This window comes from Oncorhynchus gorbuscha, linkage group LG01 (genome assembly GCF_021184085.1).
Source record: "Oncorhynchus gorbuscha isolate QuinsamMale2020 ecotype Even-year linkage group LG01, OgorEven_v1.0, whole genome shotgun sequence".
Lineage (NCBI taxonomy): Eukaryota > Metazoa > Chordata > Actinopteri > Salmoniformes > Salmonidae > Oncorhynchus > Oncorhynchus gorbuscha.
In genome coordinates, this window is record NC_060173.1 from 23149670 (window position 1) to 23171650 (window position 21981).

The 21981-nt window shown below is 43.1% G+C and overlaps 1 protein-coding gene across 1 annotated transcript in view; it reads right to left on the reverse strand.

Annotated features, from left to right (window-relative positions):
- Positions 1 to 21981, reverse strand: part of LOC124040854 (neural-cadherin-like) — a 63165-nt gene that overhangs the window by 14935 nt on the left and 26249 nt on the right. The window contains 9 exon segments of the mRNA XM_046357990.1: positions 4352 to 4495; positions 9825 to 10011; positions 10404 to 10531; positions 12639 to 12888; positions 13227 to 13394; positions 14800 to 14972; positions 15314 to 15484; positions 16534 to 16702; positions 17656 to 17828. Of these exon segments, the coding sequence (XP_046213946.1) occupies positions 4352 to 4495; positions 9825 to 10011; positions 10404 to 10531; positions 12639 to 12888; positions 13227 to 13394; positions 14800 to 14972; positions 15314 to 15484; positions 16534 to 16702; positions 17656 to 17828 (1563 nt within the window).

Sequence of the window (21981 nt, forward strand, 5' to 3'; positions counted from 1 at the left end):
CCTTTCTAGGGAGTTTTTCCTAGCCACTGTGCTTCTACACCTGCATTGCTTGCTGTGTGAGGTTTTAGGCTGTGTTTCTGTACAGCACTTTGAGATATCAGCTAAGGGCTTTATAAATACATTTTATTTAAAGTTCCTTGGCGTCCACATCACCACCATTCTACCTTTCTACCTACCTAAATCATTCTCTACTATTATTCTGGCATTTCACATTCTTAAAATAAAGTGGTGATCCTAACTGACTTAAGAGAGGGAATTTTTACTAGGATTAAATGTCAGGAATTGTGAAAAACTGAGTATAAATGTATTTGGCTAAGGTGTTTGTAAACATCCGAATTCAACTGTATATACAGTACCAGTCAAAAGTTTGGACACACCTACTCAAGGGTTTTTCTTAATTTTTTACTATTTTCTACATTGTAGAATAATAGTGAAGACATCAACACTGACATAGCACATATGGAATCATTTAGTAAACAAAGAAATATATATTTTAGATTCTTCAAAGTAGCCACCCTTTGCATTGATGACAGCATTGCGCTCTCTCGGCATTCTCTTAACCAGCTTCACCTGGAATGCTTTTCCAGCAGTCTTGAAGGAGTTCCCACATATGCTGAGCACATTTTGGGTGCTTTTCCTTCATTCTGCTGTCCAACTCATCCCAAACCATCTGAATTGAGTTGAGGTTAGGTGATTTTGGGGGCCAGGTCATCTGATGCAGCTCTCCATCACTCTTCTTCTTGGTCAAATAGCCATTACACAGTTTAGAGGTGTGTTGGGTCATTGTCCTGTTGAAAAACAAATGATAGACCTACTAAGAGCAAACCAGATGGAATGGTGTTTCACTGCGGATGCTGTGGTAGCCATGCTGGTTAAGTGTGCCTTGAATTCTAAATAAATCACTGACAGAGTCACCAGCAAAGCACCCCCACACCATCTCACCACCTCCTCCATGCTTCACGGTGGAAACCACACATGCGGAGATCATCCATTCACATACTATGCGTCTCACAAAAACACAGCGGTTGGAACCAAAAATCTCAAAATTGGACTCATCAGACCAAAGGACAGATTTCCACCAGTCTTATTATTGGTGTCCTTTAATAGTGGTTTCTTTGCAGCAATTTGATCATGATCCTGATTCACGCAGCCTCTGAACAGTTGGTGTTGAGATGCTGCTGTTACTTGAACTCAGTGAAGCATTTATTTGGGCTGCAATTTCTGAGACTGGTAATTAATTTATCCTCTGCAGCAGAGATAACTCTGGGTCTTCCTTTCCTGTGGTGGTCCTAATGAGAGCCAGTGTTATTTCATAGTGTTGATGTCTTCACTGTTATTCTACAATGTAGAAAATAGTTTTAAAAAATAAAGAAAAACCCTGGTTGTGTCTAAACTTTTGACTGGTACTTTATATCCATTGATTCTTGAAGAATATAACTTATAAATGCCTCATGAGCTTAGTTCAACTGTCACAATCCATGCGAACCCAAAATATATAGCTTGTTTTACTCCAATGTTTGTAATCATTGTAAATGTAAACAAACACTTTATAGCTTCATAACATGGTTAAAACAATAATTTTCATATCATGGATGATCAGTCCTTGCATCCATACTGTAGCTCTGTCTACTAAACTGAGAATGGTTATATTTCTCTAGTCCCACCCCTCAGATTTTAACCATAACAGTGGCGGGGTGCCCATTTTGTTGTTGTTACATTTGTATATTTGCCTTTTAAACAGCTGCATATTATCAAGATATCAAAGTGTCACGAACAAAAGGTAAACAATTGCCCTATAGCAAATGCAGCACATGACAAAATTTCCCAAAAAGCATGCCCAACGAAAGAAAGGCACATTTTGTGAAAAGTTCCTGTTTTTTTATTAGTTTTCTTAAATATTTTTCAGATTTGCACTCTCAAAATCACACTTTCTAAAGATTTTTTATATATTTTTTTATTGTAATTTGATGTTTGAAGTCCACAACAATGCTTAAACCACGTCATGGAACCATTTGGAGGTCTGGGAAAATTGAGTATTTTTGTAATAATAATGTATTCTTTTTTGTTTTTTCTCAATCAGATTTGTTAGACCTGGCTCCCCAGTGGGTGGGTCTGTGTCCACCCAGGCCCACCTATGCCTACGCCCCTGATGCAAACAGGGCATGATGACTGAATTGCGCATCACAAAAAGCCTACAGCACCAACCAAGACTTAAGATCAAACGTTTTCAATACCTGGTTTACATACCCATTGTTACATTAGTTAGTATTTACTGGTAGATATCATGAGTTGAAACATCTTTCCTACCTACCCTGCAGGCTACCGATGTCATTCTTCTGTGAGCTGCTCCATGTCAAAACCAGTTGAGAACTGTGTGCTCTTGCTGCCTGCAGATGATAGTCAGTTGAAACTAGGCTGTGTGCGGTGTGCATGTGAATATATTTTACATGGTTTGCAATTGTGTAGGCTGCTTTGTGCATGATTTCTATGTTGTACTACATAATTGATAAGTCATAAACCTCCACTACACTACTTTGATAACTAATTAGTGGGGATTAAGTGACTACAAGCAATACCCATAAAAAAATAGGGTATAGGGTTTATACCTGCGTATAGCCTCCACTATGCCACTAGCACTGTGTTTTATAAAAAGTGCACTTTCTGAAATGAGTACGCTGGTATTACCGTTGCTGTCCTTTCAGCATCACAAACCTGTCACGCACTGAAGGCCTAGGTCCAATAGGTTTGCCACTGAAGGCCTAGGTCCAATAGGTTCGCCACTGAAGGCCTAGGTCCAATAGGTTTGCCACTGAAGGCCTAGGTCCAATGGGTTCGCCACTGAAGGCCTAGGTCCAATAGGTTCGCCACTGAAGGCCTAGGTCCAATAGGTTCGCCACTGAAGGCCTAGGTCCAATAGGTTCGCCACTGAGCAAACATGTCTATACTAGATATAAAGACTGCAGGTATTAATGTTTCAAGAAAGAATTGTATATATTTGGCCTGGTAAAGCGGTTTTATGCGCTTACTGAATGGAAGTTGATAATTACACGTTTTTTACTCTGCTGGTCTCGGGTGGTCTCTGGAAGAAATGACGAGTCCTCACTGTCCGAGACCGAGTCAAGACCAAGTACAAAAGTATCTGACACTGAGACAAGACCAAGACACTCAAAATGTGGTCTTGAGACCAGACTCGAGACAGGTTGAGTACTACAGTATAGCACTTTTCATGTAGCCTAGTTTTGGCCAGCTAACCACCGATCAAGCAACATTATGGACTAAACGTTAAAATCCTGTTGCTGACAGATTATTTTGCTGGAACAATATAGGTCAAATTAAGATCCTACATCTGTATGTCACTATGAGGGTTGAGAAATCAATGAGGAAGTAGATCTCCAGTGTGTGTCCATGGAGACTGTCCTGTGGGCTAATTTAGCCAGATAAAATAGTCCCATGGATATTTCATGACTCCCCTTTAAACCAGTCTGTTGTGTTAAAGGAGCTACAAGCCCAATGAAAATACTAGTCTAATCTCTGCTATTAACATAAATCAGCAGACAAAGCGCTCCCCCAGGGCTTTCCTATAAGCTTCTACTGCAGTTGAGCCCATGTGTGGATAAAAAAAAGACAGATTGGGTTTAGGCTCCTTTAAATGCTGGGGGCTGGTGTTGTCTGGTTGTTCATCTTGGCTTGGTTGCAGCTAGTGCTAAATAGGCTACCCTATAAACTAAGCAGCACCAACCCCCGCTTGCGATAAATACTTGATTAACAACCCAAAACATAGCTGATATTACACAGTGTTGCCGCTGTACAGGGGATAAACTGGTTTATCACAAGAAATCCCACCCACCTACTGTACTGTGCAGGAGAAGTGTGTCTGTCTTTTTAGAACATATGTAGTGTTGCATTACTTGACTATTAAATGACTGCGTCTTAATGTAGCATGGTGCTCAGCTTATCTCGTCTCAGCATGATTCCAGCAGAGCTACATCCAGATGGGGTGATGGCACTTGTGGTGTGTCATTTTGGAACATTTTAACCCTTCACTGCCCACAGGTTTGGGAAAAATGTAATTCTGTGATTGACAGTTACCTCTGCCCAAAGTCTAATGTCTTACCAATGACAGTTTTAGACATGCACAGAATGTGAATATTTTACTTTTCCCTCAGGTTTCTCATGAAATGTTATATCTGTGCCAGGTTACCTGCCTCACTGGCTTAACATGCACTCCTGAGAAAAAATACATGTTACACATTCACTAATTTCACTGCCATTAGTGCAAATGTGCCATCACGGGTGGAAATTCTTGGGCTTCGCTGCTCTCTCTCTTTCTTCCTCATCCTTCCTTCCATACCTTCATCTTCGTCATTAGCACTGACAGAGACAACAGCCAGGCCGACATCTGCATCCTCGTCAACCCCAACTTCATAGAGGCGCTGAGCAAAGACAGGTTTGTTATCGTTCACGTCGCTGATGAAAACCCGCACATATGCGGTGTCTGCAAGAAGAATGACAAGCAAGAGAGAGATTAAACACCATACAGCTACAACTCGCTCTGTCATCCTCCTCTCTCTCATCTCGTCCTTACACTTCTCTTTCCATCTCTTCCAATCCCTCTTTTCATCAGAGGATGTTGTCAGTCAGTGTGAGCCAATTACACTCTTGTGGGGAGCGAAGCACTTAACCTAATGTAATGTGCCTTACTTGACATGCAAATCAGAAATAATGTTATTGTCAACAAGGTGTTCGGGATTACAGAAATTATTCAACCAGGGTAGATGGTTCACTGTTTTAGCCAACATTTTGGCAGCAAAAAACTTCCCCGAGGAACAGACTTTTCTGAAATAAAAAAAAGTTGAAGAACCTATCCACTTCTCCTCTGGGATGGCAAGTGTTTACATCTCTGTCTGTCTGGTTCCCTTTTCACAACATTCCTTCTTTTTAAGTCGTACATAGATATATTTAGCTAAATACATTTTGTGACGTGTTTGGCAGATGTGGTAGGCTCAGTAGGTAGGAACATGGCCATGTACTGCTATTTTTCTGTCTGCATTCCCCTGCACTCTCTCCCTCCCTCCCTCCTTCCGGGGGTAAACACGACAGACAGGTAGTATTTACTAAGGAGATGAGCCCTTCTGCTGGTGCAGATATGTGGTAGAAGACAGCGCTAACACAGCGCTAAGGTTCATTTGGAAATGCTAAGCAGCCCCCTCACATCCCCTAAAGAGAAGGCTTTGCTGTTCACCCTTACCCCTAATACCTTCTCCACAAACATTTGTTAAAAACCCCTCACCCGTAACGCAAACCTTCTTATAACATTACCTGCGATACCAAAACAGAATGCATTCTGTCATCATGTAGGACCAAGCCAAACAGAAATTCTGATTTCTGAATAGTCAATTGAGAAATTCAAAAATATTTTGTAAAACGATGTACCACAACGCTCACAGTATATTTTTCTATAGGGAAGAGACAAGAGGCTGTCTGATTACGCTTGTTCTTGCAGGAGTCAAATGAATAGAATGCACTAGGCAATTCTTGTCTTTGTAAAACAATGTGCATAATGCATGAATTCATTTTTAGTTTTGATTGATTTACGTTTTTTTCCAGATGAGGGATGAGAAGAGAATCCTCCAGCCCATTGGGTATCTCACTATACCCCCATGTGCCATGTCTTGAAATATGCAGAGACAGATTAAAAGTATGTTACATTGTAATACTTCTGACAGCCAATTTTCTATATATGCCATTTAGCAGACGCTTTTATCCAAAGCGACTTACAGTCATGTGTTCTACGTATGGGTGGTCCCGGGGATCGAACCCACTACCCTGGCGTTACAAGCGCCATGCTCTACCAACTGAGCTACCCAAAACTTCTGGACCTTATAGCATTCCCAGAAAGCATAGATTATTAAGTCATATATTCATTTTACACCTAGGACATGGCTCTGCCGTTGTGCTGCAGAATTTGTGGATTTTGTCTCTTGTATAATAAATTCAATATATATATTAGTTTACTCTGGATTAAGTGTACATTTTAGTTAACTGTAAATTCATTAGGTATGCTTCAACTTTCCCTCCATCTTGTTCAAATTGGTCTGCCATGTAGTACACTTCTGTCTATAGCTAACATCAGCTGCTCAGTATGTGTGGGTAATCCTTTCTACCGTTGCATTTCTGAAAGGTATCACTAACAACAGCAAATGTGTTGCTAAGGCGCTCCGCCTTCTGGAGGATCAAGTTTTGAAATCAGTGGATTACCCAGTGGAAGCAAAGTATGATCGCTAAGGAGATGTAGAAAATGAGAACACAGAAGGCTGTGTTGAATGAAACATCTATCTACGGATTTCAACATTAAACTACGGGCAACCATGGCATCTCTGACAGGGAGGGAAAAGCGTTCCAAACGTGTATACGGTAAGAGAGTCTAGCTAGATATTATATTATGCATTCTAATTTTGTCAGACAGTCAATTTCATTGCAAGTTAAAGCGTACTGTTAAGTAGCTAGCTAACCTTAGCTGGCTGGCTTGCTAGCTAACGTTATGTGTATGATCTGTGTCGTAATATTATTTGTATCTCAGAGCCATTTGCATTGCTAGTTATAGCCTAATGTTAGCTAGCTAGCTAACATTGAACCTAGTAGTTGGTTAGCTTTAGCTGCTGTATGTGTACATTCATGCAGGGTAGTAACATTATGAGTTGGGATTATGGTTAATTGTTTAGCTAGTTACATGTCAAAAAAAAAGACTCCACTATGCAAGTAACCATTTCACGGTACCGTTTACACCTTCTGTATCCTGTGCATGTAACAAATAAACATTTATTTCATTTGATATAGTTTGTGTTTATCAGAGATGTGAAGAACAACATGACCTGCACCAATGTCAAATTAGGATATAACGTTAGGCCAATGACACAGTGTCCAAGTTCTAAAATTCTCAGGTAGAACACCCTGCTTTTGTATCACAGCCGGCCATGACTGGGAGACCCATGAGGCGACGCACAATTGGGCCAGCGTCATCCACGATAGGCAAGGGTTTGGCCGGACGGGATGTCCTTGTCCCAACGCGCTCTAGCGACTCCTTGTGGTGGTCCGGGTGCCTGCAAGCTGACTTCCGTCACCAGTTATACGGTGTTTCCTCCAACACATTGGTGCGGCTGGGTTCCAGGTTAAGCAAGCAGAGTGTCAAGAAGCAGTGTGGCTTGACAGGGTCGTGTTTCGGAAGACGCATGGCTCTCAACCTTCACCTCTCCCGAGTCCATATGGGAGTTGCAGCGATAGGACAAAACTGTAACTACCAATTGGATATTATGAAATTGGGGAGAAAAAGGGGGGAAAGTACAAAATAAAATAATATACACTACCATTCAAAAGTTTGGGATCATTTAGAAATGTCCCTGTTTTTGAAAGAAAAGCATTTTTTTGTCCATTAAAATAACATCAAATCGATCAGAAAGACAGTGTAGACATTGATAATGTTGTAAATGACTATTGTAGCTGGAAACAGCTTTTATGGAATATCTACGTAGGCGTACAGAGGCCCATTATCAGCAACCATCACTCCTGTGTTCCAATGGCACGTTGTGTTAGTAAATCCATATTTATCATTGTAAAAGGTTCTTTGATCATTAGAAAACCCTTTTGCAATTATGTTAGCACAGCTGAAAACTGTTGTGCTGATTAATGAAGCAATAAAACTGGCCTTCTTTAGACTAGTTGAGTATCTGGAGCATCAGCATTAGTGGGTTCAATTACAGGCTCAAAATGTCCAGAAACAAAGAACTTTCTTCTGAAACTCGTCAGTCTATTCTTGTTCTGACAAATGAAGGCTATATATCATGATTATTAGAAAGCAAATTACAGACTCCTCTTTAAATTTGCGTATTCCTCCAAAGCTCAGTTGTCCTGAGTCTGCACAACTCTGCCAGGACTTAGGATCAAGGGAGACACTCAAGTGTATTAGTACTATATCTCTTGACACAATAAAGATTTAGAGGCAATGATTATTTTCATCAATCTGCATACTGTACCCTATTCCAACTAACCTACTGAAAGAGCTGCTTCCTGTGCTTGGCCCTCCTATGTTGAACATAATAAACGGCTCTCTATCCACCGGATGTGTACCAAACTCACTAAAAGTGGCAGTAATAAAGCCTCTCTTGAAAAAGCCAAACATTGACTCAGAATATATAAAAAACTATCGGCCTATATCGAATTTCCCATTCCTCTGAAAAAAAAGCTGTTGCACGGCAAATCACCTGCCTTCCTGAAGACAGACAATGTATACGAAATGCTTCAGTATGGTTTTAGACCCCATCATAGCACTGAGACTGCACTTGTGAAGGTGGTAAATGACCTTTTAATGGCGTCAGATCGAGGCTCTGCATCTGTCCTTGTGCTCCTAGACCTTAGTACTGCTTTTGATGGCACCACATTCTTTTGGAGAGATTGGAAACCCAAATTGGTCTACACGGACACGTTCTGGCCTGGTTTAGATCTTCTCTGTCGGAAATATATCAGGTTGTCTCTGTGGATGGTTTGTCCTCTGACAAATCAACTGTAACGTTCAGTGTTCCTCAAGGTCCCATTTTAGGACGACTATTGTTTTCATTATATATTTTACCTCTTGGTGATGTCATTCTGAAACATAATGTTAACTTTCACTGCTATGTGGACGACACACAGCTTTACATTTCGATGAAACATGGTGAAGCCCCAAAATTCCCCTCGCTGGAAGCCTGTGTTTCAGACATAAGGAAGTGGATGGCAGCAAATTTTCTACTTTTAAAATAGGAAAAAACAGAGATACTTGCCATAGGTCCCAAGAAACAAAGAGATCTTCTGTTGAATCTGACAATTAATATTGATGGTTGTACAGTCGTCTCAAATTAAACTGTGAAGGACCTCGGCGTTAGTCTGGACCCTGATCTCTCTTTTGACAAACATATAAAGACTATTTCAAGAACAGCTTTTTTCCATCTACATAACATTGCAAAAATCAGAAAATTCTGTCCAAATATTATGCAGAAAATTAATCCATGCTTCTATCACGCCGAGGTTAGACAACTGCAATGCTCTACTTCCCGGCTAACCGGATAAAGCACTAAATTAACTTCAGTTAGTGCTAAACACGGCTGCTAGAATCTTGACGAGAACCTAAGAACTTGATCATATTACTCCAGTTCTAGCCTCTCTACACTGGCTTCCTGTTAAGTCAAGGGCTGATTTCAAGGTTTCACTGCTAACCTACAAAGCATTACATGGGCTTGCTCCTACCTATATTTTCGATTTGGTCCTGCCGTACATACCTACACATACGCTATGGTCACAAGACGCAGGCCTCCTAACTGTCCCTAGAATTTCTAAGCAAACAACCACGGAATGGTCTGCCTACCCATGTGAGAGACGCAGACTAAGTCTCAACCTTTAAGTCTTTATTGAAGACTCATCTCTTCAGTAGGTCCTTTGATTGAATGTAGTCTGTCCCAGTGTGAAGGTGAACGGAAAGGCACTGGAGCAACGAACTGCCCTTGCTGTCTCAGCAGGTCGGTCACATACTGTATACCAAACTGGAAAAAACTGACTGAAACAGGGAGGGAGTAAGTGAACGTAGAAACTCATTTTTGTTAACCGTTGCAAACCTTTTTGCTACGTTGTGGCCTAATAAATACAACCCAGCCCTCACCAGAAAAGAGTGCCTTGGTCCTCCTTTCTTTTTGATGACCAATTTACCCCTTTTACCAAAGAGCACCTTCTATCGACCAAAATGTACTATTGTGTACCTTAGTAGCGCTTCCCTTCCTCCTCTTACTACCAGCCCTCACCAGAGTTGGGCTGTTTGTTCCTCCCAGGCCTTGCTGACTCCATGCCGTCTTCAGACTGAACCTCCAGTAGGTAGGATCCCTGCGCCTCGCGGTCAAACACAGCCTCTGTATAAATGGAGCCCAGCTCTGGATCTACACGAAATAGACGGTGGTCTCCACTACTGTCACTCAAGAGGGAGTAAGTGATCTATAGGGGCACGACAGAGTACAATTAATGATGAAGTGAACACATTACAGAAATCTGATGAGTTCCTGATATGGATGCCTTATAGCATTCTATCACATCCTTGTAGTCACTGCAACCGATGGAAACGCCAACGATAAACCGTACTGTAGTAATCATGAGTGCGGGAGAGTAATTGTTCTACCCATGAGGCACACGACTGTTCATAGAAACTAGAGTCACTGCAACATAATCCTTATATAAGTTCTCCTTCACAGTCGTATGGTCAAAGCCACACAGGCAGAATAACACACAGTCCCAACTACTTGACCACCACAGCTATGTGATATTAAGTTATGGATGGGTCAATGGATGTTGTGTTGTGCTGTGTTAGATGTTGCAGATGTGCAACTCACCTGTCCATTGAAAGCCAGGTCCTTGTCTTGAGCAGACACCTGGAGGACCATGGTCCCCACCTTGGCTCCCTCCGTCACTGAAGCCTCATAGATGGAGGAGGTGAAGAATGGAACATTGTCGTTCACATCTAAGAGACAAGATTGAAAACAGAATTATTTGGTAGCCAGTGCTCCCAACTTAAATAAGTTAGGAACACCACGGAATTTAGGAGCCCCAGAAAATATGATTGTTTTAATTGATAGAGATACAGTCTATATTGGCCCTATATGAATTCTAGCTAATCACATGTTGTGCCCTAGAACCTAATATGTAACACTGTAAATACATTCAATTATTATGGCTAAAATGTTGATACTGTACTGTACCTGTCATTGAACTTACAAAGTCATTTGTGGAATATCAGGTTTCTACATTGTGTAAAAGCACTATTTTCCTACTGAGACGCATTACATTGATAATTGTACATTGTCTCTTTAAAAATGTCAGGTTGGTTTTGACTATGTGCAAGATATCTGTCATTCATTCATTGCTATGATCATTGATCTCCTGAAGATGAAGCCATCACTTTTCCTTTCTTTCTGTACCCCCAAATGTTTGGATATACTGGTGAAGTTACCAGGGCCCGGTTTCCCGATAGCAATGGAATTTAGGCTTTTGAGTGTTTTAACAATGCAAATTTCCTATAAAGGCTGAAGGTGTAACATGCATTTCCCAAAACATGTGCCAATACTGATAGGATCGAAAGAAAGGCAGCGCTGGTCTCTGATCAGCTTTCTCCATTCAAATCTTACCTGAACATTGCAATTATTTCACAACACTGATGATGGATCAGCTCATAGAGGGGCTGCAAATATTGAGGCGGCTTATTCTAATGCTTACCCAATTAATAATGCACTTAATCACAGACTCATTTGGCACATCATTGCGCACATGTTGTTACACATCATGAAATATATTGAGGCAACAATTACAGACAGTGTAGCCTACAAATATAACTCAATTGACTGAACATTACATTCCAATATGACTTACAGTGTCTTCAGAAATAATGTACATCCCTTGACATATTGCACATTTTGTTGTGTTATAATTCTCACTCATCTACACAAAATACCCCATAATGACAAAATGAAAACATGTTTTTAGAAATGTTTACACATTTATTGAAATTTAATACAGAAATATCTCATTAATATAAGTGACCACAGAGTTAATACATGTTAGAATCATATTTGGCAGTGATTATAGCTGAGTCTTTCTTGATAAGTCTCTAAGAGCTTGGCACACCTAGATTGTACAATTTTTGGCCAATATTATTTTCAAACTGTCAAATTGCTTGTTGATCATTGCTAGACAACCATTTTCAAGTCTTGCCATAGATTTTCAAGCAGATTTAAGCCAAAACTATAACTCGGAACTATAACTCGGAACATTCACTGTCTTCTTGGTAAGCAACCCCAGTGTAGTTTTGGCCTTGTGTTTCATGTTACCGTCCTGATGAAATGTGAATTAATCTCCCAGTGTCTGGTGAAAAGCAGACTGAACCAGGTTTTCTTATAGAATTTGCCTGTGCTTAGCTCCATTCCATTTATTTTTTATCCCCAAAACTCCACCGTCCATAACATTTCCAAGCGTGCCCATAACATGATGCAGCCACCACTACACTTGAAAATATGGAGAGTGGGTACTCAGTAACGTGTTGTATTGTATTTGCACAAACATAACACGTTGTATTCAGGACAAACAGTTCATTGCTTTGCCATGTTTTGCAATATTACTTCAGTGCCCTGTTGCAAACAGGATGCATCTTTTGGAATATTAGTATTCTGTACAAGCTTCTTTCTTTTTATACTGTCAATTAGGTTAGTATTGTGGAGTAACTACAATGTTGTTGATCCATCCTCAGTTTTGTACTATCACAGCCATTAAACTCTGTTCGGTATTTAAGCTTTTCACTGACTTTGTGCTAATGGATGTATACAATTACAGATTTCAAAGAATAATGTTATATAATTATAGCTGAGAAAAAAATAACGTATGAGTCATGGATCAATGTCAACAGAAGACAATAATGAATGCTTACAATTCACCCAGGGGCTGCTTTAACTTCCTCTGAAGTGACATTTTCACTTAGTCTCCCAGTGACATCAATTCATGATCAATTACGTTAAGTGGAAGTTAGGATTTGCCCCCTGGTGATGGGGCATTTGCAGGTTGTCTGAGTTGAGACCTACCTGTGACGTTGACATAGATGGTGGTGAATGCAGCCAGTGGTACCGCTGCTAAGTTCTGAGCCCGCACCCTCAGGGAGAAACTGGGCGTGGTCTCGTAGTCCAGCGGCTCCGAAACCAGGATGGAGGCTGAGCCATCCTCGCGATTGGGCGACAGGTAGAAGCGCACGGGCATGTTAGTCTCCGGGACCACACCCTCCTCCAGGTTATAGGTCACCCTGGGGTCGCCTAGCAACGAGGTTGCTTTGATCGTCTGACAAAAACAGAAGGCAAACAATCTTTTTGGGGGGGTAAATATGACAAACACATTCAATGTTATACAATCTTATACACTTCGGTATAATATTGAGGTAATTTGTTTGTGGAGCAACAATTAGCGCTCATTGTCAAGTCAATTAGTGCTTATTGATTCAATCAGAGCGTGCAACCGAAAATGTAATCAACTAAAAAAAGTAATGAACATTTCTGCAAAAAATGTACTAACGTGTATGCAGCCAGCAAACCAAATAGCTAAAAAAAGGTACCCCCATATGCCATAATGAGATTGGCTTCCCATGCCACCCAGGCTGGTACCCGGACTGTTCCACGCACCACAATGGGAGTATCCCTGGCAGTGTTCTCTGGGATGACCACGCTGTAGCTGTCCTTTTCCCACTGCGGGGGCTGGTTCTTCACATTGGTAATGGTCACAGACATCTCTACAGATGTGCTGCGGTTCCCCCCGTCCGTGGCCATAATCTCCCGGGTAATGTGGGACCTCTGAAGTCAAAACAATACCAAGGAAATATGATGCTGTCTGAAATAGGGTTAATTTAGTTCATTAGGCCTGACATGGTCCAGTAAGTTTATGGCACTGTATTTTATACTGCTATATAGCTGTATCACCTGCACTGATCAATTTTACTGTGCTTGAGCAAGATGCTGGTTGACCGGCTGAATGACTGACCTGTGATATGGGCTGGTTGACTGAATGGTTGACATCTGATTGACTGACCTGTGATATGGGCTGGTTGACGTACACCCAGCCGGTAACAGGGTTGACCCTCAGGTACTCAGGCTGCTCCTGGGATATGGGCTGGTTGACTGAATGGTTGACATCTGATTGGCTGACCTGTGATATGGGCTGGTTGACGTACACCCAGCCGGTAACAGGGTTGACCCTCAGGTACTCAGGCTGCTCCTGGGATATGGGCTGGTTGACTGAATGGTTGACATCTGATTGACTGACCTGTGATATGGGCTGGTTGACGTACACCCAGCCGGTAACAGGGTTGACCCTCAGGTACTCAGGCCGCTCCTGGGATATGGGCTGATTGACTGAATGGTTGACATCTGATTGACTGACCTGTGATATGGGCTGGTTGACGTACACCCAGCCGGTAACAGGGTTGACCCTCAGGTACTCAGGCTGCTCCTGGGATATGGGCTGGTTGACTGAATGGTTGACATCTGATTGACTGACCTGTGATATGGGCTGGTTGACGTACACCCAGCCGGTAACAGGGTTGACCCTCAGGTACTCAGGCCGCTCCTGGGATATGGGCTGGTTGACTGAATGGTTGACATCTGATTGACTGACCTGTGATATGGGCTGGTTGACGTACACCCAGCCGGTAACAGGGTTGACCCTCAGGTACTCAGGCTGCTCCTGGGATATGGGCTGGTTGACTGAATGGTTGACATCTGATTGACTGACCTGTGATATGGGCTGGTTGACGTACACCCAGCCGGTAACAGGGTTGACCCTCAGGTACCCAGGCCGCTCCTGGGATATGGGCTGGTTGACTGAATGGTTGACATCTGATTGACTGACCTGTGATATGGGCTGGTTGACGTACACCCAGCCGGTAACAGGGTTGACCCTCAGGTACTCAGGCTGCTCCTGGGATATGGGCTGGTTGACTGAATGGTTGACATCTGATTGACTGACCTGTGATATGGGCTGGTTGATGTACACCCAGCCGGTAACAGGGTTGACCCTCAGGTACTCAGGCCGCTCCTGGGATATGGGCTGGTTGACTGAATGGTTGACATCTGATTGACTGACCTGTGATATGGGCTGGTTGACGTACACCCAGCCGGTAACAGGGTTGACCCTCAGGTACTCAGGCTGCTCCTGTGATATGGGCTGGTTGACTGAATGGTTGACATCTGATTGACTGACCTGTGATATGGGCTGGTTGACGTACACCCATCCGGTAACAGGGTTGACCCTCAGGTACTCAGGCTGCTCCTGGGATATGGAGTAGGTGACGGCAGCGTTGGTACCAAAGTCGTCGTCATGTGCCGCCACACGCAGGAAACTGGTGCCGATCATTGTGTCCTCTCTCAGAAAATCTATGAGAGACAGTAACAGACAAAATAATATGCTCAACACTCTGGAGCAAGGTCACGGTCGGTCACAGACTGAATCAATAGACCACAAATCAATTGTTTACATACTTAAGTGTGTTTATGTATGTTTACATCTTTATGTATGGCAATACAGTTAAAGACATAATGGCAACATTATGATGAAAAGTAAAAAGGAACTACGCATAACGTACATAAACCCTTTTCGAATAGCTTTGGTTAATAGTCTATATCATTAAAATGAATGATTAGTCTGCCATAAACCATATGTATTATTAATATTATAATCATATTATGTATTATCATATGCTTACTACGACACTCACACTCGTAGCGTAGGTTCTCAAACTTGGGGCTGTTGTCATTCTGGTCCAGGATGATGACGTTGAGCTGACAGATCCCTATAAGGGGCTCCTCAGCCCAGTCTGTAGCCGTCACCGTGATGGAGTACTCTCTCTGACGCTCCCGGTCGAACCGCCGTGCTGTCACGATCACACCTGAGGTCAGAGGCCAAAGGTCATGACTAGACCCCTTGAGTTTTCCTGTGGTAACTATGTGGCCATGAAATTGAGGAAAAAGTCTGGGCACTAGTTTTAGACAACAATTTCAGTCCTTAAGTTTGATTTTTCATGGTCAGCTCATGTGGTCAGGAAAAACTCAAGGTCGTAGAGTGGCTTGTTAATATAATAGCTCTATTTGTCATGACATTATTGATTAACATATTGTTATACTTATCCTGAAATGATTTATAATTAACACAGTATTATACAAAACATGGTTGTAGGACATAAATAAAGTATGAGGTGTTACACTTCATTTCAATGGGGCTCTTTGGATTCCTGTACAGGTATAAGAGGTCAGTTATCGGACGCTAGCATTATTCTTTAATGAAGAGTGTGAAGACTGCATGGGAATTGTAGATTCTGATACATTTTTACCAGTTCTTTTTCAGGTCAGTTTCAGCTGTCATGTTGTAATCCCAATACGTATGCTCACATCCTGCTTGACTATGGCTACGGCTATGTCTATGGGGCTGTGACTACGGGGTCTATGGGGCTGTGACTATGGGTCTATGGGGCTGTGGCTATGGGTCTATGGCTATCTCAACAAATACCACCACGGTGGCCTCCTGGGTGGCGCAGTGGTTAAGGGCTGTGCCACCAGAAACTCTGGGTTCGCGCCCAGGCTCTGTCGCAACCGACCGCGAGGTCCGTGGGGCGATGCACAATTGGCCTAGCGTCGTCTGGGTTAGGGAGGGTTTGGCCGGTAGGGATATCCTTGACTCATCGCGCACCAGCGACTCCTGTGGCGGTCCGGGCGCCTCCAACACATTGGTGCGGCTGGCTTCCGGGTTGGATGCGCGCTGTGCATGACTTTCGACCTTCGTCTCTCCCGAGCCCGTACGGGAGTTGTAGCGACGAGATAAGATAGTAGCTACTAACAATTGGATACCACGAAATTGGGGAGAAAAGGGGGTAAAATTTTGTTTTTTTAAAAGTACCACCACGGCTAACTGGACTGTGGGATCCTTGCCGACTGTACCTACCTGTGTCAGGGTGGACTCTGAAGGCAGGTATGGCGCTGTCTCTGTGCATCAGGCCGTACTTGACCTTCCCATTGGCCCCCTCGTCTGCATCCACCGCGTGCACTTGTAATACGAAGGTTCCTGTGGGCTGGTTCTCCAACACGGACGCCTGCTCCCTGTATTGCTGACACTGAGAGAGGGAGGAAGGGTGTGTGTGTGTGTGTGTGTGTGTGTGTGTGTGTGTGTGTGTGTGTGTGTGTGTGTGTGTGTGTGTGTGTGTGTGTGTGTGTGTGTGTGTGTGTGTGTGTGTGTGTGTGTGTGTGTGTGTGTGTGAGAGAGAGAGAGAGAGAGAGAGAGAGAGAGAGAGAGAGAGAGAGAGAGAGAGAGAAAGGGGGAATAATAAGTTAAAACTGATAGTTCTAAACTACTCAATGTAGTCTATGTCTACATTTGTACAGTACACTTGATAGGATGGAGAATAGAGCAATGATATTCCTTTGTTTGAAGGTCCACCACCGCATCAAACCTCAGCTAAACATTGCAACGCCCACCCTGTCTTTCCCTGGTATCCTGTTTACTTTATCCCTTGATCAGTCTGCCCCAGAGAGACCTCTGCTTAATTAACACACATACAAGCCAAATACTCTCTCAGAGTACCGTTATTGGACCAATAGTTACATTGCCCAAAGAAAAGCACAGACACCCCACAGAGAATGAGAGAGAGAGAGAGAGAGAGAGAGAGAGAGAGAGAGAGAGAGAGAGACCTCTCAACTCGACACCTTCCAGCCAGCCGCTGGACTGCATAACTTCATGGACTTTATGAACACGTCGCAGACCTAATTAAGGAGGAAGTTAATTTGACACGTATAGTATATCATGATGATACAGTACTTTTTTCATCAATGAATTCAAATCCCTGTGGAATACCTAAAGATAGCATGGGTGGACGGCTGGACACACTAATCAGAGCTCTGGGGGAAACATAAGGGGATACTGTAGGGAGACGAGGGAAGTGAGAGAGAGTGAGAGAGAGGCGGTCAGACAGACAGACAGACTAAGACATCGAAGGCTACCTAGAAGACAATTATTTTACTACTGCTGTTGCGCCATGTAAAGGATTCATCCACAAGGCTTTTTTCTCACCATCTCAAAGACGGGTTTGTTGTTGTTGACATCATCAACGCCCACTATGACCCAGGCAGTGGCAGAGAGTGGGTGTGGCCCCCCGGAGGCATTGTCGTCTGTAGCTGTTATATTGAGGACGTACTCCAGGCCCTGCAGCTTGGGAGCGGGGGTGAAGCGCAGACGGATCAACCCTAAAAAGATGAGAGACCAGAGTACCATTACAACCTTTGCAAAGGACCCCCCACCTACTGTTGATGGTATTAAAAAGTTACTTTTTAGTTTTGCTGCATGAAATACATCTCTTAACTTCTTGGTGACAGGGGGCAGTATTTTCACATCCGGATGAAATGCATGCACAAATTAAACTGCCTGCTACTCATCCCGAGAAGATAATATATGCATATTATTAGTATATTTGGATGGAAAACACTCTGAGGTTTCTAAGACTGTTTGAATCATGTCTGTGAGTATAACAGAACTTATTTAGCAGGCGAAATCCCGAGGACCAACCATTCAGATGGGTTTTTTTTAGGTCACTCTCCTTTCAATGGTTTTTCATTGGGAATCCAGATTTCTAAGGGACCTTCTTGCAGTTCCTACCGCTTCCACTGGATGTCACCAGTCTTTGGAAATTGGTCGAGGTTTTTCCTTGGTGTGATGAAAGTAGCCCTGTTCAGAACGAGGGTCACTTGTAGTGTACTGTTAGATAGAGGCACGTGACCAGATAGCTAGCTACAGTTTGTTTTCCTCCTGTATTGAACACAGATCATCCTGTCTTAAATTTGATCGATTATTTACTTTTAAAAAATACCTAAAGTTGTATTACAAAAGTAGTTCTGGCCAAGTTTACAGGTAACTTTTGAGATATTTTGTAGTCACGTTGCGCAAGTTGGAACCGGTGTTTTTCTGGATCAAACACGCCAAATAAATGGACATTTTGGATATATATCGACGGAATTAATCAAACAAAAGGACCATTTGTGATGCTTATAGGACATATTGCCAACAAAAGAAGCTCATCCAAGGTAAGGAATTAATTATATATTTTATTCTGAGTTTTGTGTCGCGCCTGCAAGGTTGAAATATGCTTTTCTCTCTTTGTTTACTGAGGTGCTATCCTTAGATAATAGCATCGTTTGCTTTCGCCAAAAAGCCTTTTTGAAATCTGACATGATGGCTGGATTCACAACAAGTGTAGCTTTAATTTGTATCTTACATGTGTGATTTCATGACAGTTTGATTTTTATAGTAATTTATTTGAATTTGGCACTCTGCATTTTCCCTGGCTTTTGGCCAGGTGGGATGCTAGCATCCCACATATCCCAGAGAGGTTAAATATACCCCTGATGGTGCAGTTACATCCATTTTTTAACCACATGTTTTTCTATTGCATTTCAGAACAGATCAACTTGACCCAGAAAATATAAAAAACTATCGGCCTATATCGAATCTTCCATTCCTCTCAAAGATTTTAGAGAAGGCTGTTGCGCAGCAACTCACTGCCTTCCTGAAGACAAACAATGTATACGAAATGCTTCAGTCTGGTTTTAGACCCCATCATAGCACTGACCGAGGCTCTGCATCTGTCCTCGTGCTCCTAGACCTTAGTGCTGCTTTTGATACCATCGATCACCACATTCTTTTGGAGAGATTGGAAACCCAAATTGGTCTACACGGACATGTTCTGGCCTGGTTTAGGTCTTATCTGTCGGAAAGATATCAGTTTGTCTCTGTGAATGGTTTGTCCTCTGACAAATCAACTGTACATTTCGGTGTTCCTCAAGGTTCTGTTTTAGGACCACTATTGTTTTCACTATATATTTTACCTCTTGGGGATGTTATTCGAAAACATAATGTAAACTTTCACTGCTATGCGGATGACACACAGCTGTACATTTCAATGAAACATGGTGAAGCACCAAAATTGCCCTCGCTAGAAGCATGTGTTTCAGACATAAGGAAGTGGATGGCTGCAAACTTTCTACTATTAAACTCGGACAAAACAGAGATGCTTGTTCTAGGTCCCAAGAAACAAAGAGATCTTCTGTTGAATCTGACAATTAATCTTAATGGTTGTACAGTCGTCTCAAATAAAACTGTGAAGGACCTCGGCGTTACTCTGGACCCTGATCTCTCTTTTGAAGAACACATCAAGACCATTTCGAGGACAGCTTTTTTCCATCTACGTAACATTGCAAAAATCAGAAACTTTCTGTCCAAAAATGATGCAGAAAAATTAATCCATGCTTTTGTCACTTCTAGGTTAGACTACTGCAATGCTCTATTTTCCGGCTACCCGGATAAAGCACTAAATAAACTTCAGTTAGTGCTAAACAGCTAGAATCCTGACTAGAACCAAAAAATTTGATCATATTACTCCAGTGCTAGCCTCTCTACACTGGCTTCCTGTCAAAGCAAGGGCTGATTTCAAGGTTTTACTGCTAACCTACAAAGCATTACATGGGCTTGCTCCTACCTACCTCTCTGATTTGGTCCTGCCGTACATACCTATACGTACGCTACTGTCACAAGACGCAGGCCTCCTAATTGTCCCTAGAATTTCTAAGCAAACAGCTGGAGGCAGGGCTTTCTCCTATAGAGCTCCATTTTTATGGAACGGTCTGCCTACCCATGTCAGAGACGCAAACTCGGTCTCAACCTTTAAGTCTTTACTGAAGACTCATCTCTTCAGTGGGTCATATGATTGAGTGTAGTCTGGCCCAGGAGTGGGAAGGTGAACGGAAAGGCTCTGGAGCAACGAACCGCCCTTGCTGTCTCTGCCTGGCCGGTTCCCCTTTTTCCACTGGGATTCTCTGCCTCTAGCCCTGTTACGGGGGCTGAGTCACTGGCTTGCTGGGGCTCTCTCGTGCCGTCCCTGGGGGGGGTGCGTCACCTGGGTGGGTTGATTCACTGTTGTGGTCGGCCTGTCTGGGTTCCCCCCTTGGGTTGTACCGTGTCGGAGATCTTTGTGGGCTATACTCGGCCTTGTCTCAGGATGGTAAGTTGGTGGTTGAAGATTTCCCTCTAGTGGTGTGGGGGCTGTGCTTTGGCAAAGTGGGTGGGGTTATATCCTTCCTGTTTGGCCCTGTCCGGGGTGTCCTCGGATGGGGCCACAGTGTCTCCTGACCCCTCCTGTCTCAGCCTCCAGTATTTATGCTGCAGTAGTTTATGTGTCGGGGGCTAGGGTCAGTTTGTTTATCTGGAGTACTTCTCCTGTCCTATTCGGTGTCCTGTGTAAATCTAAGTGTGCGTTCTCTAATTCTCTCCTTCTCTCTTTCTTTCTCTCTCTCGGAGGACCTGAGCCCTAGAACCATGCCCCAGGACTACCTGACATGATGACTCCTTGCTGTCCCCAGTCCACCTGGCCATGCTGCTGCTCCAGTTTCAACTGGCCTGGGCCCTAGGACCATGTCCCAGGACTACCTGACATGAGGACTCCTTGCTGTCCCCAGTCCACCTGGCCATGCTCCTGCTCCAGTTTCAACTGTTCTGCCTTACTATTATTCAACCATGCTGGTCATTTATGAACATTTGAACATCTTGGCCACGTTCTGTTATAATCTCCACCCGGCACAGCCGGAAGAGGACTGGCCACCCCACATATGCTCTCTCTAATTCTCTCTTTCTTTCTCTCTCTCGGAGGACCTGAGCCCTAGGACCGTGCCCCAGGACTACCTGACATGATGGCTCCTTGCTGTCCCCAGTCCACCTGACTGTGCTGCTGCTCCAGTTTCAACTGTTCTGCCTTATTATTATTTGACCATGCTGGTCATTTATGAACATTTGAACATCTTGGTCATGTTCTGTTATAATCTCTACCCGGCACAGCCAGAAGAGGACTGGCCACCCCACATAGCCCGGTTCCTCTCTAGGTTTCTTCCTAGGTTTTGGCCTTTCTAGGGAGTTTTTCCTAGCCACCGTGCTTTTACACCTGCATTGTTTGCTGTTTGGGGTTTTAGGCTGGGTTTCTGTACAGCACTTTGAGATATCAGCTGACGTACGAAGGGCTATATAAATAAATTTGATTTGATTTGATTTGATTTGAATGCCCCCAACTGTACTGTCACCCTGCTCAGCTGGGAAAAGGTTCTCATTCCCAAGGCTAGAAACCAGGCAGCACGAATGCACGTTTGATTATTCTCCCCTTGTCTTGCTTTTGCATAACAGGAAGGATGATCCTTCAGTGGTCCTTCTGTAGCTCAGTTGGTAGAGCATGGCGCTTGTAACGCCAGGGTAGTGGGTTCGATCCCCGGGACCACCCATACGTAGAATGTATGCACACATGACTGTAAGTCGCTTTGGATAAAAGCGTCTGCTAAATGGCATATATATATATATATTTAT